Source organism: Jaculus jaculus, chromosome 7 (genome assembly GCF_020740685.1).
Source record: "Jaculus jaculus isolate mJacJac1 chromosome 7, mJacJac1.mat.Y.cur, whole genome shotgun sequence".
NCBI classification, from domain to species: domain Eukaryota; kingdom Metazoa; phylum Chordata; class Mammalia; order Rodentia; family Dipodidae; genus Jaculus; species Jaculus jaculus.
This window is the reverse complement of record NC_059108.1, coordinates 67,870,265-67,898,152: the sequence shown is the minus strand read 5'-3', so window position 1 is coordinate 67,898,152 and position 27,888 is coordinate 67,870,265. Positions and strand designations below refer to the sequence as shown.

The window sequence follows — 27,888 nt, the reverse complement described above, 5'->3', positions numbered from 1 at the left end:
AATATTAGCAAATGAAATAAACACTTTTCATTTTTCCATGGAAAAGGAAAAAACACATCAGTACATAGAAAGAAATACTGAAGACCAGGGTAGAAATTAATTATATAGAGAATATTTTTTTTTAATTTTATTTATTTATTTATTTGAGAGGGACAGACACAGATAAAAAGACAGATAGAGGGAGAGAGAGAGAATGGGCACGCCAGGGCTTCCAGCCTCTGCAAACGAACTCCAGACGCGTGCGCCCCCTTGTGCATCTGGCTAACGTGGGACCTGGGGAACTGAGCCTTGAACTGGGGTCCTTAGGCTTCACAGGCAAGTGCTTAACTGCTAAGCCATCTCTCCAGCCCGGAAATTAATTATATAGAAACAAATAGCAATAACAATAAAAACTAATACAAAGAATCAATGGAACACAGAGGTGGTTCTTTGCAAGAACAAACAAGATCAATGGACCCTTAACAAAACTGATAGTGAAAATGAAAGTAAGCAATTAGAGATAGAAAGGGACACATTACAACAAATTCCAACAGAATTCAGAAAATTATTTTTAAAAACCTTAAATATATACTTCATGAAATTGACAAATGTAGATGATATCTATAAAATCACATGACCTACCAAAATTAAGCCAAGATGAGATAAATCATTTTAGCAGACCTATAATAAGCACTGAGATTGAAGCAGTTATTAAAGAAAAAAAAATCTCCCAACTAACAAAAGCCCAGGCCTATAGCTGTTTGTGGTGGCAGACGTCTTTAATTCCAGTACTAGGGAGGCAGAGGTAGGAGGATCACTGTGAGTTTGAGGCCACTCTAAGAATATATAGTGAATTCCAGGTCAGCCTGGGCTAGAGTGAGACCTTGCATGGAAAAAAAAATGTCCAGGCCTAGTTGTATTCACTGGTGAATTTCACCAGACCTTTAAAAAAGAAGTAACATTAATGTTTCTCAAACTATTACATAAAATAGGAAAGGAAGAAACACAATCAAATGACTCTTATGAAGCTATTATAACCCTAATATCAAAATGTTATGAAAATACAAGAATAACACAAAAGATAAATACAGATTTATCACTCTCAACAAAATGCTTGCAAACAAAATACAGGAACACATCACAAAGTGATCATTCACTATGATCAACTTGGTTTTACTCCAAAGACGCAGGGACGCTTTAACATACATAAATTGATAATACACCAAGTAACTGGATTCAAGAACAAAAATCATGTGATCATCTCAAGAAATGCAGAAAGAGCATTGGATAAAATCCAACATCTCTTTATTATAAAAGGTCTGAAGGAACTAGGAATAGAAGACACATCTCTCAACATAATAAAGGCTATATACAATTAGCCAACATTATGCTAAATGAGGAAAAACTCAAAGCATTTCCATTAAGATCAGGAATAAGACAAGGATGGATAATTTTCCCACTCTTATTCAACATACTTCTGGAAGTCTTAGCTAGAGCAAAAATACAAGAGAAGCCAATAGAAGGAATATAATAGGAAAGGAGGAATACAATTTATTTTTACTTGTAGATGATCTGACTTTATACATGAGATCCTAAAGGCTCCAGCAGAAAAACTGGTAGAGGTGATAAACACTTTTAGGAAAATAGCAGAGTACAAAGTTAAGACACAGAAATCAGTAGCTTTCCTATAACCCAATAACACACATATGATGACATCAAGGAAACAATCCCATTCATAATTACCCAAGTAAAATAACATACCTAACCATGGAAGTCATAGACTTCTATAATGAAAATTATACAACAGTCAAGAGATAAATTGCAGAAGACAACAGGTAATGAAAAGATATCTCATGCTCAAAAAGTGTAAGAGTCAATATTGTGAAAATGGCTATCTTACTAAAAAGCAATCTACAGATTTAATTCAATTCCCACCAAAATTCTAATGCCGTTCTTCTTTGAAATAGGAAAAGAACTCTTAAAATACAATTGTAAGCAGCAAAGACCTTGGATACCAAAGCAATCCTGAGCCTCAAAATAAGGCTGGAGGTGTCACCTTTTTTTTTTTTTTTTTTTAATTTCAGGGATAACAGGTAACAATGGCATGATTCTGGCACAAAAACGACATTTAGGTCAATGGAACAGAATAGAAGGAAGATCCAGATAAATCCTTGCAGCAACAACCATCTGATTTTTGACAAAAGTCCCAAAACTATTCAATGGAGAAAAGACATGAGTAGGAGTGAGAGTCAGTAAGTCCAGAAAATTAGAAAAGGGGCATGAGATGGGGGTCAAGGGCTCAAGGAGAGGGGTTTGTAGAACACATTTGATAAGACAGTAGAGGAGTGGAACACCAGGAGTGGAGAGGCTTAAGTGTGATGAGGGCACTGAAGGAAGGAAGGATGAGGGAAGGTTAATGTATAAAAGAAAACCTATACGGTAACCTACTTCTTTGTTACCCAATTAAAAACTAGTTTGAGGAGAAATAAACTGCATAGGTGGATAATGTTGTTCCCAGAAACCATAAACAATCATGTCCTTCTTCATGCTATTATGGTGGGGTGGGGTAGAGTTTGAGTCACTTCAAATTACAACACATCTGTGTGGTCTTAAAGAAAACAATTCATATTAAAATATCAACTGCTGAAGATCTGAAATTTGTTGAAGACTTTATTTCATGCCAGGGGTCTTTCCTTCAGCAGGGCTTTTCAGGAAATTACTGGAGATCTGTTCATCAACACAAATCACTCAGATGTGCCACAGAACCTCTAAGACCATATTCAAAATGTAGATTCCTACGCCCCACTGCATCATTCTTCCTAAGAATTTGCATGTTTGGTCAGCTTCTTGGAATATCCTAAGCACCAATGGCCATGCCATTTTTGTTCACAGCCTAATCATTGTGGAAAAATATTTGTAGCCAATAATAATGGTACTATATTCTTAAAAAGATCCCGCTGAGGGCTGGAGAGATGGCTTAATGATTAAGTGGTTGACTGAAGCCTAAGGACCCCGGTTTGAGGCTTGGCTTCCCAGGTCCCAGGTTAGCCAGATGCACAAGGGGGCGCACGTGTCTGGAGTTTGTTTGCAGTGGCTGGAGGCCCTGGTGCACCCATCCCTCCCCCCCTTCTCTCTGTGTGTGTGTGTGTGTGTGTCACTCTCAAATAAATAAACAAAAAATTTTTTAAAAAAGATCCCACTGAACTGGAACTTAGGGGGTATGGGCTCAGCCCAATTCTAATTGGGGTAAAGTACCTAAAGGATTTTCAAAGAATATTTGTTGAAATTTACAATCTTAGGTATATGTTTATTAATAAGGTAACAAAACTAGAAATTCACTGATCTTATTAGCACAGCTTGCAATTCTGCCTATTTCAGAGGCTGAGGTGAGAGGGTCATAATTTAGAGGCATGCTTGGGCTATATAATGAATTCAAGGTTAATTTAGATGCCTCAGTGAGTCCCTGTCTCATAATAAGTAAAAACGGTCTGGAAATGTAGCTCAGTGGTAGATGCTGGCATTGAGTATTTGAAGCCCTATGTTATGTTTCTAGTAACAAACATTAACAATAACAAAATCCTACACAGTAAAAAAAAAAAAATGAGGAGTGCTAGGAATGTAGCTCAGTGGTAAAACATGTAGCTAGCATGTTTGAGGCCTGGGTTTCATGCCAGCACTATAAAAATTAAAAATAAAGTAAGGTGATTTGGTTTCCACTCCAGATGCCCCTCCCACTCTTCGGAACCTCTTTCCCAAGGCCTCAGGCCTCAGTGTCCTCCTGCACACCCCATAAAGACACCTATGGAAACATGCGTATAAGGAATAGATTGGATTGGTAGCAACAAACTGTTTGAAACCTGATCTGTTATGCAAAACAACTCATGCCCTCTTGGTTCTTTAAATACTTGACTAATTTCCTTTTCTCCCTCTCAATAGAACCTCCCTCTACTTCCTACTATTTCACAAGTGCCCAAAGTAGTCTCTTTCTGGAATTAGTTCATTGAGGTTTTTGTGTATCCTTAGCATGCTATTGCAGCTTATCAGGCTTGGCAGTGAGAAAATTCTGAGTTTTTCTGCTTTCCATGCTTCAAATACACACAAAGATTCTAGTACATATGTTACAGTGATAAAAAAAAAATTCAAATTTCCAATCATAGAGGAACCAAAAGTTATTTCTCTAAAGTTTCAATTATCTGAAGAATAGTGGTTCTTAACACAAAATAAAACTTTTTTGAATGAATTATTGCCTAGATGTGTATTAGTTTGTGATTATTATTAGTCCAAAATGTCATTTGTATTCCTAAGGATGAACTGAGAGTGATATGATAGCAAAATAATGTGTTTTGTTTTCTTTGAAATTGTCCAGACTTGGAAGACATGGTGTTTAATCCTTTGAGATGCACAGGGAGCTGTAAGTTATTTCCTGATTGTGTTGCTAAAGCCTTTTCTGGAGAGGTGCGGCGAGCCCCTGTCCCACAGGAAAAGCACGACCAGCAAACAAGGATCCTTCTCGATCACACTTTATTGGAGAGCCTCTTGGTTAACAGGAAAGTTGATGGCGAGGGGCGAGGGGCGCAGGAGTGTAGCTGCTTTTATAGGGCAGAATACTATGGGACGCCTGCTGATTGGCTGCCATAGGCTCACCCACCCACAGGAGCCACGGGATAGGCTCAGGACAAGGTGCATCAAGCGCATGCACAACCTCAAGGGAGGTTGCTGCCTAAATGAGGAAGTATTTACCTCAAGACTGGCGAGAATGGCGTCTGCATTGGCTCCCTACAGTTCCCCCTTTTTTATTAACTTATGGCATAGCTCAGAAAAATAGCCACCTTCCCGATCAGGTCCGCACCTCATGATGTGTTGACCGATCAAGGGAAGAAGTTCAACCTCCCCTTCCTCAGTGCAATGGGACAGATCCCCTGAGAGTGCAAAGGCGGTAGTCAAACGAAAGCTACCAGATCCCTGCCCATCCTCGTGCAATGGGTACTCTGAGACCCTGAGGGTGCAAGGGCCAGGGGAGCTATTTGCCTTTTAAAGCTGACAGCCAAATTTGGGGGGAGGAACCACTTTCCAAGGCAGCAAACGCTTGAGAAATGACCATCTTGTCCCTCCTGGTCTGGGCTCGCAAGTGGCAAACCAACCAGAGGCAAAGTACGCATACTCCCAGGCAGCACACTAGGAACATTCCCACTCCTACCCCTTCCTTAAAATGACAGATAGCAGGAAGCATTGGTGCAATTACTAAAAGAGAAGTTACTAAGAACGAACAGAAACAGTGGATGAACACACACCAGCGCAGGGGCAAAGGAAGTATTCCTCCCACAGTCATGTCCAATGTCATTAACACCCCCATATATATTGAGGTGCTTCCAAGACGCCCCTTCATCTTGTGTCCCTTCCTCTTCCACTTGATTCATGGATTCCAGGCACAGGAGGAAGATTGTCCACAAGACCTTTATCATCTCCGCCCTGATGAACATCACTGTCTCCTGGACCCTCCTCCGGAGATTGCTTGACTGTCCTCACCAGCCGGGCTGGAACCCAATGAGGGGAATCCTGTTCCTGTGGAAAAACATAAACAGCTCCCCTGGATCTTATCACAACAAGATCCGGTCCTTTCCATTTATTATCTAAGACATCCTTCCACAACACCATCTCACTAGATGATTGAATCACATGTTGACTGTGCCTGTCAGCTGTACATTTATTATTATTATCCAAGATTAAAAAATTAAGGGTAAAAAGGGCTAAAGACACTCTTTCCTTGGGAGTTGCATTTTCTGCTATACCCCCTTTTTGTTTAAATAAAAGAGCTTTTAGACTTTTATTGGCTCTTTTTACTATATCTTGACCTTGTGGGTTGTAAGGAAGGCCAGTGGTATGTGCAACCTGCATTTGGGCACAGAAGGCTCGAAAGCCACCAGATGAGTACGCTGGGCCATTATCAGTTTTTAGGCGGTGTGGCTTTCCCCAAGCAGCCCAGGCCTCTAGGCAGTGAGTTTTTACATGAGAGACCTTCTCACCTGCCAATGGTGAGGCAAAAATAATACCTGAGCACGTGTCCACTGAGACATGTAGGTATTTTAATCTTCCAAACTCTGGAAGATGTGTCACATCCATTTGCCAAAGGTCTCCAGGACGTAGGCCTCGAGGGTTAACGCCCACATGTGGGGAAGGCAAAAAGGTGACACAAGATTGACAAGACTTTACAATGTCTCGTGCTTCATTTCTGGAAATGAGAAATTTGAGTTTTAAAGTATTTGCAGGCACATGATATAATCTATGGAATTCTATAGCTGAAGCCTTAGGATCTCCTAAGGAAACCATGGCCAGCCTGGTAGCCCGATCTACCAGGTCATTAGCCTGTGACAGGGGTCCAGGCAGCAATGAATGGGCTCGGATATGAGAAACATAAAATGGGCAAGTTCTCTGCTGAATTAAAGATTGAAGTTGTAATAGAATATTGGACACTGAACTAGAGGAGCGAACTGAAGCTGCGATCTCTAAATTAGCCACTGCATTGGCCACATACAAGGAATCTGTAAACAAATTAAAGGAAGTGGGAAATGTCTGAAATACCTCCAAGACTATTAAGCATTTAACAATCTGAGGAGAGTCAGGTCTGAACATTCTTACTATAGGCTCCGATCCCTGTACCAGGTAGGCCCCACGACCAGACTTTGAACCATCAGTAAAGATGGCAGGGGCTGATGTAATAGGCTCCTGAACAGTGATTTTAGGAAAGTAAACCAGCTTATTTTCAACAAAAGACAAAATAGGGCTCTTTGGATAATGATTATCTATGACATTTGGGAAAGCACACATGAGAATGCTCCAATCATCCACAGTGCCAGACAAAATTTCTATCTGTTTCTTAGTATAGGGGATGATGAGTTTGTCAGGCAACTTTGCAAAGTGTATTAAACAATATTTAAGCCCCGAACAAGCCTGTCGGGCTACCAGCTGCGGAAAATATTGGAGAGTGTGGGCTCCCAAGGAGTTTTTTTCCCTTTTTTTTTCTTTCTCTTGAAGCCATAATAGAAGCCCCTCCTAGCGGAGGCCAGCCGCGACCAGGTTTTTGTTTTAAAGAAGCGGCATGTGTCCCCAGGGGAGTTATAGGGTGGGGGTGCGGAAGGCTCTAGGGACTGTAAAGGACTACACCCTTGGCTTTTAGGCCCCTTTGTCTGTTCCCTTTTATGACAGGCGGTGGCCTCCTTTAGTCTTTCCTCTTTCCCTTTAAATAATTCTTCTTCCTCCTCTGCAGAATCGGAGTTAGCCTCCTTATCTGTGTTAAGTACATTTGCATGTGTAAGCTCCTCAATGGGAGGATCGAGCCTGTTAAAGGCTCCTTTTTCCCCCTCAGGGGGGGGCCAATTATAGATTTTACCTGTTTCTCTGAGCTCATCTTGTAAACTTTTTTCTTTGTTTAATCCCTTCTTTTTTATTTTTTTTCTTTTTCTAGGCCTAGTTTTTGACTCCCCATTTGAATCTGACTCAGAAAGGCTATCCTGATGCCTTGTGAGAACTTCCCGTCCCCTTCTAATAAGTTCCTTGTGGTTTTCTTTACTTAAGCAAGAGTGAATCAGCCGCCAAAACGGCAGTGTACCCTTACCTATTTTGTCCTCTAAGTTGCCCATGTTGCACTCACAGCAAATGGCAAGGACAATAAACCACACAGGAATGAAAATAAGAAGGACCAGGTAGGGATCTAAGTAAAAAAACATTATGACTGGGGATGACTTACCGACGTCTTCCTCTCCGACGTCTTCCTCTCCGTGTGTCAAGTTCTGGATCCTCTTCGGCCCCTCGCCCGGTGACCACAAAACACCCGGCGTTCCCGGGTTTCAGCACCACTTTGCGGCGAGCCCCTGTCCCACAGGAAAAGCACGACCAGCAAACAAGGATCCTTCTCGATCACACTTTATTGGAGAGCCTCTTGGTTAACAGGAAAGTTGATGGCGAGGGGCGAGGGGCGCAGGAGTGTAGCTGCTTTTATAGGGCAGAATACTATGGGACGCCTGCTGATTGGCTGCCATAGGCTCACCCACCCACAGGAGCCACGGGATAGGCTCAGGACAAGGTGCATCAAGCGCATGCACAACCTCAAGGGAGGTTGCTGCCTAAATGAGGAAGTATTTACCTCAAGACTGGCGAGAATGGCGTCTGCATTGGCTCCCTACAGAGAGGTTTCTAGAGTAGACTGAGAAATGAAGATCCACCTTCTCCAGAATGGGAGGGCATCATCCATTCATGGAGGCCTGGGGAGGACAAAATAGTGGAGAAAGCTCTACTGGAGCTGGGACATTTATCTTCTACCACCTTTGGACATTGTTGCTTACAGGTCTTGGGGGTTCTTGGATGGCAGAAGCTTCCTTGTCAACTGTTCCTGGTCCCTAGCTACAGATAAGAGATTAGAACTTCCCAAGCAGTAAAATTATATGAACCAATCCATTTATCTATGAACAAAAATACCTCTATTCTTTTCTGTTTCTTTGGAGGAATCCTAGCCAATATATATGACATTTCTAAAGCACAATACCTTAAGCTCACCAAAGACAGGCTTCTCTCATGCATGTTATTTTTATAGACTTAGCACACCACTTGTCCATGGTATTCCTTAAATGGAAACAGTTATGGATGGTAATAATAGCATATAGCAATGGCACAATCACTATATTTATATTTTTCTTAATGTAATATAATTTAACAATTGTTCATTTGTAATTCTATAGTTTATAAGGATATATATATATATATATGACTTATGAATTTATGTACTTGTTGAATATAGATCAATGACATTTATATTGGTATTAGTTCAATTTATAAAATTAACAATTGGGCCAGAGGAGATGGCTCAGTGGTTAAGAGCACTTACCATGTAAGCATAGAGGGCTTCTCAGACTGCATACCACCAAGTTTGACTCCCCAGAGCCCATGTAAAAAGCTGATTATGGATTTGCTCATCTGTAATTCCAATCTGTGGGGAGTGGAGATCTGACAAATTGTTGGGGCCCCTGTAGGCAGCAGCTCCAGGTTGGAGGAAAGATCTCATTTCATGGTAATGCATAGATGAGCAAAAATAAAGAACACTGACATTATCCTCTGATTTGCATGTCTGTGCATGGGGCATAAGTATCTGCACACACATATGCATACACCACCACACATGACACTCTCCACACACACACACACACACGTGCATACATGCAAAAAAATGAACAATTGTTAAGTTAAATTGCATTAAGAAAAATATAAATATAGTGATTGTGCCATTGTTATATGCTATTATTACCATCCATAAATGTTTTCATTTAAGGAATACCATGGAATGAATGAAAAATATATATATATATATATATATGCGAAATGCTCAAATTAATAAATCCAGTTTCTAAAATTTACAAAGGAGAATAAGCAAAAGATGCTTTTGCTGGAACAAATAAAGAATATTAAGCACATTCATGCAGAAACCCTGCTATTAGGAATGTGTTTTATGAACTCTCATGAAAACAAAGTGGACACAAACTGAGCAAGGCTTGCAGAATTCCACAACATTAAAAATCTGTTATCACATCTGGAAACATTACAGGCATGTGGGTAAGGGAGAAGAGGTTTTGATCATAGTATAAACATAAACTAATACTTTTAATTTTGTTTTGTTTTTATATCCTAGCATTTAGAGGCTTTGTGACATTGGTCATCGTCATCATTCTGGTTAAGTTTGCTAGATTCATTGAAGTTGTATCATTAGCTCACTTGTATAGCTTCTTACCCTTCATTGGAATATTCTTTTCCTAGAAAGTCCTAATAATACATTAAAGTATATTTATTTCATCATATCTGAATCATAATAATGACTGTCAGTGATATTTCTGGAAGTAACAATTTTCTGTAATTTTAAACTATTTCTCAATAGCTGGCTCTAGCACAGTCTATAAGATTACTTTCTCTTCTCTAGATTGAATTTCCTATCAAATTTCATTTTTCTCATAATTACTTTCCATTTCTAATAATCACTTTTCTGATACATCTTGTAGCCATCCATATTCAGCTTCTCCTTTAAATTTTACTTGATTGCAGAAATATTTCTGCAGTCAACCAAAGAATAAATCACATATTAAGTAAAATATTATATATATAATTATATACTTAATATACATATATATGTAAAGGTATTAAAAATGAAATATATTATTTATGAAAAATATAGAATAAAGTTTTTCAAGAGCAAAAAGAAAATTATTTGAGTGCTCAGGCAGAGTACAGCAAATCTAGCTGCCTTTAAGTCTTCAGTTTACATTCTTAAGCAACTTATCAGCTGATTAGAAGAGTTACTGTGATTCTGATCTCAACGGCAGTTTTTCTTTCATCCCTCACACTAGAGTTTGGATGGCATCAAACAACATGGGAGAACCCAGAACTATTAACCTCTGGGCATCCCTGAAAGAGTATAGAAAATTAAAGCCCAGAATCTATAGAAGAGGGAAGAAGAGAAAATTGTATAATTGCTGATATTCTTATGCTTTTCCTTTATGGAAGCTGGACTTGTTGTATTTTAGCCTTTCATCCATTAATTAAATGCACATTTGTTAAATATCATGTAGAGCCAGGCGTGGTGGTGCACGCCTTTAGCCCCAGCACTCGGGAGGTGCGGGGCTCCTTCCCAGTCAGGTAGGTAGTGCCGAGGGAAGGACCAGGCCTGTTGGTTCCTCCCTAGGAGTTGAGAAGGATGATGAGCTTCAGACGACTCAGAAACCTCTCCTGGCCACCAGAGAAAAACCACACTGAGTGGGGAGTCTTTTCAAGGTAAGGGCCAATAGTAAACTTTAACTATGGAAATGGTAATTACAATTAACACACGGAAGGCCAGAAGCCATTAGGAGTCTTGCTGAGTCCTAGCTGGCCAGATACAGGTCGCCAAACTTTAGCTAGTCTCAGGAAGTTCCACTAGGCCTCACGCCTGGGCCTTTCAGAGCCCAACAGGGAGGCAGAGGTAGAAGGATCACCATGAGTTTGAGGGCACCCTGAGACTACATAGTGAATTCTAGGTCAGCCTGAGCTAGAGTGAAACCCTACCTCAAAAAAAAAAAAAAAATCACTTAGAACCCAGTGTTTTTCTAGGTAGTGGAGGAATAGCAGTCAAGAAAACTAACAAAATCTCTACAATTCTGGGATTTCTGTGTTGCTTAAACCATGGAGATGCCAATACTTTGCAAAATTATTGCAAGCAGCCAGGGACAAAGGAGAATGTTGATAAATCCAGAAATAGGGCCTGAAAGGATGAGAGAAGGAAACCTTGGGGAAGGTGAAGATGTGAGATCCAGTAGTCATGCTGTAAAAGGATACAAGTCCAGTCTCATAGACTAGAAGAATTCCCAGCAAGGCTAGGTGGCTTAGTCAAATGAAGGGGTGTTGGGGTAGAAGTGAGGGTGACATAGCTGTGGGCTTTGCACAGCCTGATGGGCCAGCATCCAAACTCAGGCTCCTGCTTCATTTTGGCACCCCTTTGCACAGTCTCTACACAAACTCCCACATCCCAAGAGGTCCCCCTCCCAGCATCCACTTGGAAGTAGTGTCTTCTGGAGGCCCAGCACACAGGAGAAGGTGGTGAATTTCCTAGCAGAAGTTTCAAGGTTCTTCGGGAAGCATCCATGAGTCATGTGTCTCTGATGCTCAGATAGGATGAGATCAGGATGTGTTTGGATTCAGGGTCACACTGACTTGATAGCACTTTAACAGTTTCCTCACATCAAGGTAAAGCTCAGAAACCTCACAGGTCATGTGGATTTCTAAGGGAATCTTCTCAAGAGTTTGTAGCTTCATAGCACAACTCATGTTCAAAATGTCTCTCACATTCTGCAGTAATTTGTGAGGGGAGCTCTGACATTTTGCCTTCAGTTCCTTCAGGTGCTTCTGAGTACATCAGTTTTCTCCTCTAGATCAAAGTCTCTGACCCTCAGTCTGCTCATTATCTGTTTTTCTTTCATCTCCAACCTGAAGAGTAAGACTTCTCTTCAAGCAGGAAATCCAGCAGATTCTGGAAGTCCACTTTGAATTTTTCCTAGCATCTCTATATTCTCCTGAAGTCAAGAAAGAATGCTCAGACCACAGGGTCACACCACACATCCCACCCTTAACGTGTGGATAGCAAAATGTGGCACCAAGAGTAGATTAGGTATCATTCAATCTTAAAGAATGAAAGTCTGATCTATTGTACCACAAGGATGAGTCTTGAAGACATCCTGATAAGTGAAATAAGCACAGAATATGGGAATGAATACTGTTATGTTTCACTTGTATGTACAATAGTACCAATAATAGTCAATGTCAGAGACAGTGATATAGTGGTTACCAGTCACCGGGATAAAGGAAGATTAAGGATTTCATATTTAATGGGGATAGAGTTTCACTTTGAAAAGAGAATAAATAAGTGTGAATAGGGTGATGGTTGCACAACATGAAAACACTTAAGTAAAAGGAAAGCTTGGTCAGATATAGTGACAAGATTTATTGCAATGAGTCACTCAAGCTGGAACAATGTTCCAAGTATTTATCTGGAACTCAGATGTGGGAGAGATTGTCCTTGGTGCCCTACAATCAACTGGTTTATTTTCTTGTTCAACCAAGACATAGGAGATGGGTGGGCAGAAGTACTCGACAACTGGCTTATGGAATTAGGACATGGTTTAAGTACTTTATCAGTTGCAGGGGGAAAAAGTAAGTTTTCATTTGAGAAGTAAGAAGACATTTAAGCCTGAAGAAATTTCTTTTTTTCTTTCTAAATTTAGAGAGACTTTATTAGATTAAGAGAAGGAAAGAAAATAAATTATGAAGAGCTCATGGCAGGAGGGGCTAAAGCCCAATAATCTAATTCTTTATAAGAATGAGACTCACAGATATAGTTAAGGCCAAGGGAACCTGAAAGATATGTTGAAAGACATCTGATTAAGTAAGCAACACCCGGGAGTCATCCCTTCCTGTACTATGCACTATGCAGTCAGGGAGACAGAAGACATGCTCAGTTGAAACTGAGAATACCATAAAGGGACTATATAGAGTGTTGTGTGTGAAACCAGGAAACCAGCAAAATACAACCAGATACTGCCAAATAATAGCAGAAAGTCATTAAAACCCTCAGTGTGAAGGAGTAAGGGCAAAGACAAGGTCACAGGAAACTGGTACTGTGAGACAGAGTTCTTTAAAAGATTTATAATTGAGCCTGGCGCCCCACTCGTTCGGGCGGCTGCGGACCCCGCGCTCACGGACCCGGGCGGTGACCCAGCAGGTGAGCGGCTCCGCCCCGGCCCTGGCCCGGCTTCCGCCCGCCCGGAACACTGGCCGCGCCAGGCGGCCGCGTGGCAGAGCTCCCGGTGCGCCTTTAGGCGCGCTGTTCGCAGAGCGGCGGGCCCTGGTGTGTTCCAGCGGCATTTCCTGTGTTACATTTGCAAAGAATACGTGGAAGATCTGGCTAAAATCCTCAGGAGTTTCCCGCAAGAAGCAAACGTCACCCTTATAGTAATTGGACAGTCTTCTTACCATCACATTGAGCCTTTCTGCAAACTGACTGGATATTCTCATGAAATTTATGTTGATCCTGGGAGAGAAATTTATAAAAGATTGGGAATGAAAAGAGGTAAAGAAATTGTATCCTGAGGTAACATCATCCATTTTATACACCGTGATAGGAATAGGTTGGATCACAAGCCCATAAACTCTGTGTTACATGTTGTAGGAGTTCAGCACGTGAACTTTACAAGCAACAAGCAGACTTTCCATTATCCATGTGTGACTTGACACAGAATCTGCCTCTTGTCCTGGAAATGTGTCTTCACTGCAAGGTGTCACAGCTCTGTTCATTGTCTCACCTGCTCGCCCTTCCCAGCCCTTGAGGTGTAATGAGCACAGAGAGTACCTGTTGTCAAAAATGTGGTACACATTTAAATATTTTTGGTCTGTGTGTGTGAGCACATGTATGTGTGTAGGTGTATATGCACATTGTACGTGTGTGTAGGCCACAGGCTGGTACTGGATGCCTTCTTCCGTCTCTCTCTACCTTATTTTTAACAAAACAGAATCTCATCAATTCTGAACCCAGATCTCACCAATTTAGCTAGCATATCTAGACAATTTGCTCCAGGGATTTACCTGTCTCCGCCTCTTAAGTGCTGGGATTACAGGTTGTAACTGCCATGCCCAATATTTATGTGGGTTCTGGGTATCTGAGCTCAGGTCCTCTTGTTTACATGGCAAGTGCTTTCACTGACCAAGCCATCTTCACTGCTTCTAAAGTTTATACATTTTTATGGCTTTTGCAGTTTTATACCAATTAATTATAGAAAACATTTTAATACTTATAACATTATGAATACCATTTTATATTATAGTAAATGCATTCAATAAAAGAGTTTTTGGCAATTGAAATGTATAAAGGGAAGGCAAGGTCAGATATGATGGTGCAAAACTGTAATGTTAGGCTTAGCTTGAGGCAGGAAGCCAGTTTGAGCTCTACACAGTGAGACCTTGCCCCAGAAAAACAGTCAGTCATCAAACAGTGAAAGAGAGAGATGTATGAAGGGAAGGGAAAGCCACTTAAGACCATTTTATTCAGTTAAAGAAAAAAGTTTTGTAGTGTAACCACTTTTTAAAATATTTTTGTATGCTTAGAAAAGAAGAAATGATACACCCTAATATCACCAATTGGTGTGTGTGCAGGGTGATGTCAGGTGTTTTTGCTCTTCCAAACTTCACAGTACTTCACCTGTTCTCTGGTGAGTCTGTCTGACTTGCCTGACCAGGATGGTCTTGAAAGGGTCATCACCTACCTACAGAACTCTCCCACAGGGAGCGGAGTGCCCAGGTTGAACTTCCATTGTGTTTGTGTTAATGAAACCTCAAACCTCTCACAGCCATTGGCACAGAGCCCCTGCTCACTACATACCCACCACCCAGTTCACTGGGAGTTACTGATGGAATGAGGAGGGTGGAAAATATATTATGGAGTTTTGTTTTAAAAGTCCTCATGCCTTGTATGGTGTGGTGGTGCACACCTTCAACCCCAGCACTTGGGAGGCAGAGGTAGGAAGATATCTGAGAGTTTGAGGCCAGCCTGGGACTACAGAGTGAGTTCCAGATCAGCCCGGGCTAGAGACGCAACCTCGAAAAATAGAAAAAGTTCTCATGCAGGCTGGAGAGATGGCTTAGTGGTTAAGGCGCTTGCCTGCAAAGCCTAAGGACCCAGGTTCAATTCTGTAGTACCTATGTAAGACAGATTCACAAGATGCTGCAGGCATCTGGAGTTCGTTTGCAATAGCTAGAGTCTCTGGCATGTCCATTCTCTTCATCTGCTTTTCTCTCTCAGATGAGTAATGAAATATTTTTTTAAAAAAAATTGAGTACATACTCTAATCATTGATTTAATCCTCTAGGCTTGACCATATTTTATTATATTACATTATTATTATTATGGTTTGTTTGTTTTTTGAGGCAGGGTCTCACTCTAGCGCAGGCTGACCTGGAATTCAGTATGTAGTCTCAGAGTGGCCTTTAATTTATGGTAATACTTTTACCTCTGCCTCCCAAGTGTGGGGATTAAAGGCGTGCACCACCATGCTCTGCTTTTTTATTTTTCATTTTTAAACATTTTCATTTATTTATTTGCAAGCAGAAAGAGAGAGAATAGGTGTGCCAGTGCAAACAAACTCAAGATGCATGCTCCACTTGGTGCACTTGGCTTTATGTGGGTTCTGGGGGATTGAACACAGGTTGTTAGGCTTTATAGGCAAGTGCCTTAACCACTGAACCATCTTTCCAGCACTTATTTTTATGTTTAATTAGCATACAAAGTAGTAGGTTTCATTATGTTATTTTCATATATAATCTGTTTTTGTTGATTGTCCTCTCCCCCATTCCCTTATCTGCCTGTGCTTCTGCCTCTGAAATTCATGTTCATATGCCATGGGTTCTGTTAGCCCTCCCACCTTCTTCAAAACTGCCTTTTCCCATCCTGGGACCGAACTTATTTTAAATAATTAAAATGGACTCCTAGTATATACAAAGAACTTTTTTTTCAGTTTTAAATTCTTTTTTCTAACTGACACCTTCTATACTTATAGCCAATAAACATGATAATTCTCTCCCCTTCCCCACTTTCCCCTTCACAATTCTACTCTCCATTTTATCCCCTTCTCTCCATTAGTCTCCAAAGGATTTTTATGAATTATTTAAATTTTCAAAACTTTTTAATTTATGTCTAATCTGGTAGCTGGATCACAACCCATGCCTGTTATCCAAGCACTCAGGAGGCAGAAACAGCAGGAGTGCTCTTTGGAGACCAGCCTGGGCTATAGAGTGAAACAATGTCTCAAAAAGAAAAAAAAAAAAAAACAAAAAAAAACAAAAAAAAAAACATGCACTGTGGCTTGGATGGACATTCCTAGATAGCACTTTTTCTTACCCTCTAGTTGCTTTTTTAGAGAACTATTGTCATATTGGACTTTTCTGGGATCTTATTCTTTTGGGAAATGTCTCAGATAATCCTGATAAAAAGTATCACAGAATCAAAATATTGGTAATTATTAGCAGCTGCAATACTGCTATGAACTTAGAATACTTATATAGAAAGCACATAAAGTCACAGAACTATATCCAATGTATTTTCATCAGTATGTACACAGTCACATTCTTAGTCAATAAAAATGAAAATTTTCAGAACAAAAAAAGATTTATAGTTAAAAGGATGAAGCTAACATCATAATTACCATATCTGAGCAGGTGGGAGGGGGGAGAAATTCTCAGTCTCTCTCTTTCCATCCACAGGTGTCTATACAATTCCTATGCAGAACCACAAAATTATATATATATATATATTTTTTTTAAGCACAGTGAGTAATGCAGCTAATAGGGCTGAAAAACTACAGTATGGAATAGGATGAATATGGGGGAAATGAGGATTTGAATAAAAGGAATAGGCAAGAAAACTAGCACAGAAATTCTTGGGCAAGAGATAAACTCCTTGTTCCTGTCTTAGTCAACGCTGCAGTTTAAGCTCAGCTGAAGTCACGAAGGCAATTATATGAGTGCAAGTGGAGTCTCCATTGTTTCTTATTAGAGCTGAGAGTGTATTCCTGGCTCTGAAGTGGGACACGTGTTTGGGTGAGAGATCCTAATTGGTTTGTGTAGTGCATTTATTCTTCAATTTTCCTTAGTGAATAAGACAGAGAATGGATCAGATAATAATAAATGAACAAGACAGACAATGGATCAAATTTTCATTCTTTAAGATTGAATGATGCTTAATGTACTCTTGGTGCTACATTTTGCTATCCAAACATTGAGGGTGCGATGTGTAGTGTGTTCCTGTGTCTGAGCATTCTTTCTTGACTTCAGGAGAATATAGAGATACTAGGCAAAAATCATTCTTCCTGCTTCTTACATCTGTAGACAGACGTGAATCTTCAGAGGCTTTTGCAGAGAAATAAGAACACTGAAGTGTTTTAGTTTAAACTAGTATTTTTCTTACAGCATTGAAATGGATTAACTACTTGGCCTCCTTTCTCATATTCCATATTTTCATAATCCAGAGCCTAAAGCCCAACCCCTGGTGACCTGCTACACCAGGCTTTCAGGAGTTAAGAGTGATGATGGCAGAGGGAAGTGGACATGAAAAAGAAAGACTAGCTGGGCACAGCCTTTCCTGCACAGGCTGCTTCCTGACCAATGTGTAGTGATGATACAGAAGGAGCTGCCACATGGGATCTTCTGCTGAGAGTCCTTCAACAACTATCCGTGTCTCCTGAGCAGCTTCATGAAAAGAAGGGTTGGTGGCAGGTGGGGTTCAGCTTTCTGTAACACAGACCAAAAGGAAGCAGTCTAAGGTTATGCATGGAGACTGAGGCAGGCTAATAAAAACCACATTCTATGTTCTTCATTTCTGTCATAAATGATTACATGAAGAACATTAAATTCCTCGAGTTTTTCAAACAGCTAAATTTTGTAAGCCATCTTGGTAAAGACTAATCCTGTGTCAGGGTTTGCCTGGAAATATTTCTTCTGACAGGTCTTTGAGGAAGAGAGAAGTCTTTGCAGTCAAGCACTGACTCTGGAGATTAACACTTGGGTTGTCTCTAGCCATGACATCCACCTGATTCTATCTGAATAATTCATAAATTCATAGGTTTCTAAGACTATGACCTGAGACTTGTTGCTCTTCTCAAGGAAGCTGAGTAAGTACAGCCTTTGAGGAGAAGACAGGTCAAGGCAGCTGCTCTTCAGCCCTCCTGCACTTCACAGCCAGGGTTTGTGTTCTGCTCTTCCTGCTGTTTCCCTCCCTGTGTCTCTCACAGCACAGTAGTAAACAGCAGAGTCCGACAGCTGGAGTGAGGACTTGTGCAGGTGGAAGGAGCTGTTCTTCTTCATAAGAGTGGCCTCAAATCCTTGGTTCTCTTGCTTCTGGTTTTCTGTGGCACTCTTCAGGAGAAGTTGAGGGGCTTTATTAAGGTATTGGACATACCAGAACAGGGAAGGACTTGAATAAGTGGTATGGTAGGTGCAGCTCAGGATCACAGATACTCCCTCTGAGAAAGTAACCAGGCCTTCTGTCTGGGTCACCGAGTCTCCATTGCTCCTTCCTAGAAAAGAAATAAAAAGGCAGCAGCAGTAATTATTTTATCTGTAGGAAAACAAGATCATTAATGCTTACAATAAAATGTTGCTTACTGAACATTAGGAGGATTACAAAAAATGAGCAGGTGTCAAGAAGCATGTTCATAGAAGTAGATGATTCTTGGTCCTTGCAATATGCCCAAACTTATATGGTTACTCTCCAGCAGAATCTGAGTGAAACTGTTCACTCATATGCAGGAACTGCTCTTTGCGCATCCGCAGCAGCCTGTTAAAGCCACCACCTGAAGGCAAAAGTTGTACAGAGTGGAAAAGCAGCGCCCCTCGTGGTTTCTCTTCAAACTGCACCACCACCGTATGGTTGCCTCTGTTGTGAACCTTGGACCCTCACCCAGTCTCAGCTACCCAATGGATTACTGAACTCCATGTATACTAGTTTGTGTGTGTGTTTGTTTATTAATATTATTAATTAACTGGTACACCACACTTCATCAAATTTAGGCATATTTTGTATTGATAGCCACAAATGTGATACCCTTTACATCTCATCATGTTCTGGTAACTTTTGCAGGTTGAAATGCCAACAAAAGCATGAAATGACTTTACAAATTGACTAATGAATAGATAGCTATACAGAATGTGTACAGTGAGAAAACTTGTATCCTGGATGAGTGGAGGCCAGTTATGCATGATTTTATCATAGTACAAAGTGGTATGCAATTTAAAACTCAGTTGTTTCTAAAATTTCTCATTTTATTTTACCACCAAAGTCAGCTTCAGATTACTAAAGCCATATAAGACAAAACATTTAATAAAGGGTACTACTATAAGATAGTTTGAGGAGAAGAAAGAGATATACAAAAGGGAAAGGAAATAAGTCTCTAAAGACACTGAACATTTGCTTTACAGATTCAAGTGATACTTGATGACATGTATAAAATGTCATGATGAAACCCATTATTTTTTATTCTAACTCAAATTTAATAAAAGAGAAATATTTTCAGGCTCATTATAATTGCTTTATTATATTTGTGTTATTATTAAGAAAGATACTTGTGACAAGGTACATTATAAAGAAGAGTTTTGTTTAGTCCACAAATCAGGGTGTCTGGAAAGTTCAAAAGCATGGTGATGGCATATGATGAAATGTTTAAATCAGTGTCACATAATGGCACAGGGCTCTGAGAACAGGTCATGTGATCATATAGTGACATGGAAGAGTTTACATGGGAAAAGAAGGAGGAAGAAGAGAGAAAGAAGACAAATCCAAACTTACTTTTTAAGAACCTGCCCCTGCAGTACCCCATCCAGTTGCATGGATGCTGCCATGCTGCTGACACACCTAGTCCACTATAATCCATGCCTTTGAGAACTACCTCAATCTCTCAAGGTAAAGAATTCAATTCATGAGAACAAGGGCTGTTCATTTCTAAAAGATATCACCTCCCACCACTGTCACTTTGAGATCAAGCTTAAAGTCATAGCAGCAATGATTTCTGAAAACTAATAATAAAGAGAAAACCTTTAAAGCACCTTGAATATGATAAAGATGGGAAAGAATCAAATATAGAGATCATTAAGGCTAAAATGATTATTGACCTTTTATCTGAAACAATACATGTTGCATCATGGCCTAAGCGGCTAGGGAGATGACTCAGTAGTTAAAGTCACTTGCTTGCAAAGCCTTCTGGCCCAGATTCCATTCTCCAGTACCCATGTAAAGCCAAATACAAAAACTGGTACAGGGGCTGGAGAGATGGTTTAGCGGTTAAGCGCTTGCCTGTGAAGCCTAAGGACCCCTGTTCGAGGCTCGGTTCCCCAGGTCCCACGTTAGCCAGATGCACAAGGGGGCGCATGTCTGGGGTTCCTTTGCAGAGGCTGGAGGCCCTGGCGCACCCATTCTCTCTCTCTCCCTCTATCTGTCTTTCTCTTTGTGTCTGTCGCTCTCAAATAAATAAATAAATAAAAATTTAAAAAAACCAAAAAACTGGTACAGGTGTCTGGATTTTGCTTATAGTAGAGGAAAGCCCTGGTGTGACCACTCCCTACATCCCCCTTTTTTTTGCTCTCTCTCTCCATCTCGCCTTCTCTCTTCCTCACTTTCTCTCTGTCTTTCTCTCATACACACACACACTGTCCTTGCAAATGAATAAATAAAAATATTTTTAAAAATAAAAGATAGTTGCTTAAAGGTAAAAATTATGAAACTTCATAATGGGATTTTAATATACAGAATAAGAAGCTAAACAACAATATCATAAATAATTGAATAAGAATGTTTAAGTTTCCTGAATTCCATGTGAAATGTTAAAGCATTATTTAAAATATTACTTAAAATTATTTAAAATTTTATTATTTAAAATTAGACTGTGATAAATTATATATTCTGTAAACCATCCCTTTCTAAACTTGTTGGTTACAGGATCCTTGTATATTGCACAAAGCAGACTTCAGAAAAGCTTTATGTGGGATAAAGTTAGAAAAGAGGGGCTAGGGAGATGGCTCAATGGATAAAGCTTTCTCAAATGAGTGTGAATACCTGAGTTTGGATCCCTAAACCCCACATAAAGCTGGAAGCGATAATGGAAGCATCCGCAATCCCAGTCTACAGAGAGATGGGAGGTGGAGACAGAAGAATCCTGGTGAATCTAACAGTGAACAACATGACACCTTGCCTCAAACAAGATGGAATGCAACAACCAATGCCCCAAGGAGGTTGTACTTTGATCTCCACATGCATGCTGTAACACACACACACACACACACACACACACACACACACACACACAATTATAGTTGCCTTCTCATTGTTAGAACAAAGCATCCAACCAGATGCAGTATATAGGAGAAAAGTTTTAGTTCAGGCTTTCAGATTCCAGGGGAAGCTTCATCATGGCAGAAGAAGCTGGTTCATTTCATACATCCTAGGCTGATAAAGAAAAAGAATAGCTGGAGTTTAAGCTTATTCACAACACACCTTAGAGCTAGAGTCAGGGTCTGCCCCCAGCAACAAATTTCTCCATTGGGGCTTGACATACTAAATGGTCCACCAGTTGTGGGGTAAGTAGGAAACTTAATCACAAACACTGAGGCTATGAGGACATTTGCATTCCAAACCACCATCACCAACAACACACGCGTGCACACACATACGCCCCCCAAAAAATTGAGAGAAAAGAACGCTTTCATTTGTCATCAAGGCAAAGCTGTTCTCACACATCATATGGACTGGAAAACCTGCCTTAAACAATCACAGGAATATGATAATGAGAAACAAGAATGTTGTTTAACTGTCACAATACAAAGAATACAAGTAGTTTCTGCATGCCTGGCTCCCCAGAAATGCCACATGAAGATAGCACCAGCCTTAATCTTCATATTGGATAGATTTTGGAGCAAAGGAAATTAAATTTGATAATTAATATACATTAAATTATATCAATTTCAAAACCATATATGCATATAAAATTTCAAAATAAAAAGGCACCCATTTTATTTTTGTTAGTTTTTATACCAATTTTTTCTTTATTAGTTATATACATACTCAGTGTGCAGACAGCACATGCTGGTACCATCCTTACTTTTATCCCTGTCCTTCCCCCCTCCACAGGGACCTTTTTCATTTAGAGAAGTAGTTTCTGGCCTTTCACCAATTTTGAGTTCATTTAGTTGTGATTAAATATGATTCTTTTTTTTTTTGTAGTAATGATGTTTATTTTTCTCTTTACTCCTGCTCCTTGATAGGCAGCAGAGTGAGGGAAACAAAATCATATTATCATATTTAAAATAAAAAATTAATTGGTTTTCTATTCAGCAAATACAGGCAGTTTGGTACCATTATTAGGCTCACCCGTGACCTACCCACTCCCCAATGGCCCCTCCTTGTTGATGTATATGGGTCGTGAATTGTGGAGTTAATCCACAGTTCTTGGTATGATAAATGTCTCTGCATATCATGACCCAACATGTGGCTCTGACATACTTTCCGCCCCCTCTTCCACAAAATTTCCCTGAGCTATGTTGGGTTCATTTTTGGTCTGCTTCAGTGATGAGGGGCCTCGGAGGCTCTGGCTCTCTGATTTGGTAGGAGTTGATTTTTCTCTTTGTTGGTCTCCTTCCCCCTTGTGCTGGTATCTGGCTCATCAGGAAAACAGCGCCTTTGCTTGTTTTGCAAATTTTCCTTAGTTTCAGTCTGGGCCTTTTTGAGGTATGATGGGGTGGCTCTCTCCTTAGGATCTGCATCTATCTGAAAAAGAGAAGTAGAATCTCCAACGAAGAGTAAGTTAGCAACAGGAAAAATGGATAAATTTTACTTTTTTAATAGAGAGTTTAATAGGTGTAGGCCCTCTTGTACCCCATAATTGATGGTAGCTTGATATTGGAGAGTGGGCTTATGTTTGGATATAGTTCTGACTTGTTTCCCAGCTCCAGCTATGGGTCTGGCACAACTGTGGGGATCAGCTAGCCAAATCAAGAGCAGCTGGTTCCCCACCATGGCTGTGTGCCATTATTGCACTTGTGTGGGCACCACAACAGGTTATTTGCTGGTAAGTAGGTTAGACCATGAGTTGCTTGGACAGATATTGGTCATTTCTCCCAGGTGCCCATGTAGCACCTTCTGGCACTACACATGCTGACTGTCTGGGGACTCTCTCCTGGCCTCCAGCCATGCCGTTCCATTTTACGTGTCAGCTGCATATGGAGTCTTCAGCAATAGGGTCTTACCACTGATCTTTGGTGGGTCATCAAGTACTCTGACAGAAATCTGTCATTCTTTTAGGAAACCTTGTAGGTTTCTCTGATCAAAAGCTCATTGTGGATGATAGCCCCATATCTTAACCTAATAAATGTGATTCTTGAAGCCCCATTGCTGGTCTCTGTTGGCTTTCTTTAATTTTTTATTTTTCTATTTAGATCTCAAGGTATGGACAAATAATACTGCTCTGGGCTTTAAAAGGCCTTTTCTATTTCCTCCTTTCTATTTCACTAAGCTGGATATTTTGGAGACAATGATGTGTTTCTTCCAACCAGCTTCTTCTACAGAAGTCTCCCAGAGCACAAGAACAAGGCTTTGCTGATTTTGAGTAGCAATGGGGACAAGGTTGAAAAAAAGTTACTTAACTCTGCAGAGTATCTCAATAGCCATGTTTGGTGTTTTAATACATATAAAAGTGTAAGCATATTCTAAAACTGGGCATTTTGGGGTGATTAGATATAAACTCGTGTGCAGTTAATAGCTACAGAGAGCTTGCATGACCAGAATATGCTCCTACTTCTGGCTCAGTCACTTGTACCAGTAAGTAGATCTTCACAAAGAACAAAATAATATTTCTCTGTGCCTTGCATGTTTACAGAAGTATTATTGGAGCAAAAGAGGAAAGATTCTTATGAAAGTACATTTTAAAGTTGCTTGACACAATTGAAATTCTTGTTAAACTACAGGATAAATTCTGAACCAGTGATTAAGTGGCAGGGATTTCCACAGGAAGGGAGAGATTGGCATGTACTGCATCTCCATGTGTGACATCTGAGGCTCATGATGGGATCATCCATCTATGCTTCTTTGGGTTTGAGTAGCCCCATTCCTCTGCTGCCTACAGCTCTTGTGCCCCTTTGCTTGGGCCATCTCTGCTTGATACCACAGCTTTCTTTTACAGCAGTTCATATTTCCAAATGAAAATAAAGGGTTCATCCCTCAAATAGCCTTAAACCTCATCCACCAAGCTCAGGAAATTTTGCAGAAGAGGGGGTGGAAAGATTGTAAGAGCCATAGGTTGAGACATCATGTCCAGAGTTACTCCGTCTCCCCAAAGCAACTGATTGTTGCTCCCACAATGAATAACCCACAACCTCACAGAGAATACCTTCAATCCCACTGAGGAGAGCCCTCAGCAGAATGGGGGAGAGACAAGGGAAAAGAAGGTACCAACACATGATGTATCCATACAAAATATGTTGTTAATAATAATAATAATACAGAAGGAAAAAATAAACATATATCAAGTGCATTGTATATTCAAACAGAACTTTTGACCTTGATCCCAGAAGGTTTATCCCCATTTTTAAATTAAAATTAATTTTTAATGTGATGTTGTGAGTTTTAAATTATGACAATTTGCTCAAAACTTTTTACAAAATAGTATTGAACAAAAAAAAAAAATCTTGCTCCTAAATACTATGTTGCTTGCTGCCTCTGTAAGTGGGTGTGTGTGTGTCAGTGAGTTTGTGTTTTGTGTGTGTAGACATTGGACAAACCAGCTTTTTGGTGTTTGCTCACTATGGCAGTTATAATTCTGACCCTGAGCACTTCTCATCTTCAAACTGTCTATAAAACAACAGAGAATGGATAAAAGAAAGAGACACAATAAAGAACAACAAATTCTCATCTTAAATTTCTCCCTCTGCAAACAGCTTCTAAATGAAGACAACAGATTCAGGTGTAAAAAGCTGAAGGAACATCTCAGATTTATTGTTTGTATGGTGGCTCCTGGTATGATTAAAGAAAGAGGTCTAACATAGTTTATTCTACATCAATGTGTAGTGATTCTGTTTGAAAGAAAATAATGAATTCTATGAAATTGAATTCAAACATTCTACATGACAAAGACTACATAAATATATGAATGGGTCTGAAAATTTGAGCATTCAATAGTAGAATCATTTGCTCTGAAGAAAATTTGATAATTTTCCTATCTGAATAAAACCAACAAATGATGAATAGCTTGTGTTAAATTTTATTTTTTGGGCTGGAGAGATGGCTTAGCTCTTGAGCACTTGCCTGTGAAGCCTAAGGACCCCGGTTCGAGGCTCGGTTCCCCAGGTCCCACATTAGCCAGATGCACAAGGGGGCGCACGCGTCTGGAGTTTGTTTGCAGTGGCTGGAAGCCCTGGCGCGCCCACTCTCCTCTCTCTCTCTCTCTGCCTCTTTCTCTCTCTGTCTGTCACTCTCAAATAAATAAATAAAAATTTAAAAAAAAAATTTTATTTTTCAAATAATGTTACATTTTCTATAAAATGGGTTTTATATGTGTTATTTCAGTCTATTATTTAAAAAGGTACACATTTCTAATCAATAATAAATCTAGATATCCTTAGTGCACCAAACTGAAGTTTCCTTGCCAAACCTTCACCTGTGCTGATGCCACCCCTGCCTCACTCTATGTGCATTGCGGGCTCTTCATAGGCATCTATGTCTTGTTGAGGTTTTGGAGGGGCTACTGTTGACACAGCTCTCAGTGTGACCTCTCTCCGGGTACAGAAATACACTGCTGAGTCATTCATCTGTGTGGCTTTGATGAGGAACCTAATGGAATTGGCTGACGTCTGGAGGTTCAGAGAATAGTGACCCTTTGTTGCATTTTGCTCACTGTAAGAGTCCTGACGAATAAAGAAAATCATTTCCCCACTTGTTGGTTGTTTGTACCAGAATAAGTAATAAGTAGTATCATGAGTTTCATACACATAGTCCAAAGTTGCATCCACCTTCTCCATCACAGAAATTTCAAAGTGAGCTGCAGTTACCTTCTGGGCCATGCTGGTTCCTGTAGACAGTAACAGACAAACCATTATAGGCAACAACGGGAATACAAGCAGTAAAGTGGTTCATGGCCCAAAGCTTTTATTAGCCCTCTCTCTGAGGCACATAAGATAACAATTATCTGCTTTTGTCCATGACTTTCAGAGCTGAAAAGAGTGAGTCTGTGCTGGAGAACATCCTTACCAAGACAGATGGAGGTGATGGCTGCCCCCAGCAACCCCCAGGTGATCAGCATAGTGATTCATGCAAATTTCATCTGCTTTTTCTGGCATATATTTCTGAACATTCTTAACAATTTTTTCTAAGTCTACTTGAGATAACAATTAGATTATTGTAGCTTTTTTTAAAAATAATTTTTAAATTTATTAGTTTTCTTTTCAGTAAATACAGGCAGTTTGGTACCATTATTTAGGCTCATTTGTGATCTACCCCTTCCCATTAGACCCTCCTTGTTAATGAAAATGGGTCGTGCATTGTGGAGTTAGCCCCCAGTTATTGGTATGATAAATGTCTCTGCAAATCATGACCCAACATGTGACTCTGACATTCTTTCTGCCCCCTCTTCCACAAAATTTCCCTGAGCCATGTTGGGTTCATTTTTGGTCTGCTTCAGTGCTAAGGTGTTGGGGGCCTCTGAGGCTCTGGCTCTCTGATTTGGTAGGAGTTGATTTTTCTCTGCGTTGATCTCCTTCCCCTTTGTGCTGGTATCCGGTTCACAGGAAAACATCACCCTTGCTTATTTCGCCAGTTGTCCTTAGTTTCAGTTGGGCCCCTTTTGAGATATGTTGGGGCAGCTCTCTTCTTAGGATCTGCATCTATCTGGAAAAGAGAAGCAGATTCTCCAACGGAGAGTAAGTTAGCACCCGGAAAATTGAGATAAGACTTACTTTTTTGATAGACAGTATGGTAGGTTTAGGCCCTCTTATACCCCATGATTGATGGTAGCTTGATATTGTAGAGTGGGCTTGTGTTTGGGTATGGTTCTGACTTGTTTCCCAGCTCCAGCTATGGGTCTAGTACCACTGAGTGGATCAGTTAGCCAAATCAAGAGCAATTGATTCCTCACCATGGCTGTGTACCACTATTGCACTTGTGTGGGCATCACATCCAGTTATTTGTTGCTAATTAGGTTAAACAATGTGTTGCTTGGACAGAACTTGGTCATTTCCCCCAGTCGCCTATGTAGCGCCTTCTGGCACTAGACACGCTGACTGTCTGGGGACTGACTGTCTCCTGGCTTCCAGCCATGTCATTCCATTTTACGCATCAGCTGTGTATGGAGTCTTCAGCAATAGGGTCTTACCACTGGCCTTTGGTGAGTCATCAAGTACTCTGACAGAAGTCTGTCATTGTTTTGGGAAACCTTGTAGGTTTCTCTGATCAAAAGCTCATTGTGGATGGTAGGCCCAAGCTGGAAGTGGGGGTTACAGGTCAGTGTCCACTAAGAAATTGAGGAAAAAGATAACTAATATACAAGAGTTAGAGAGGATAGAGATAGAGGGGAGAGGGGGAGAGGGAGGGAGGGAAGATGTAAAAGTTTTTTTACTCATTTCAATCTTATGCTAGAACTTCTGTGTCTAACTTTAAGTCAAAGGATCAAAAACAAAATGGCTTTGAATAATGATAATTCTGTATGTGGTATTTTCTAGACAGAGATTTTCTCATGTGAGTGCTTTCCTTCTAACACAGCACCTGGACTGTCACCATTCTGGCCACTTCCTATCTGGCATAATGATTTTCTACTTTGGTCC

The 27,888-nt window shown here is 40.3% G+C and overlaps 1 gene segment (V, D, J or C); it reads right to left on the bottom strand.

Moving 5' to 3' along the window:
* Window positions 1-18,748, bottom strand: part of LOC101600058 — a 746,857-nt gene extending 728,109 nt beyond the window's left edge. The window contains 2 exon segments of the C gene segment in view: window positions 18,322-18,608; window positions 18,697-18,748. Coding sequence covers window positions 18,322-18,608; window positions 18,697-18,748 — 339 coding nt within the window.
* Window positions 18,749-27,888: the final 9,140 nt, after the last annotated feature.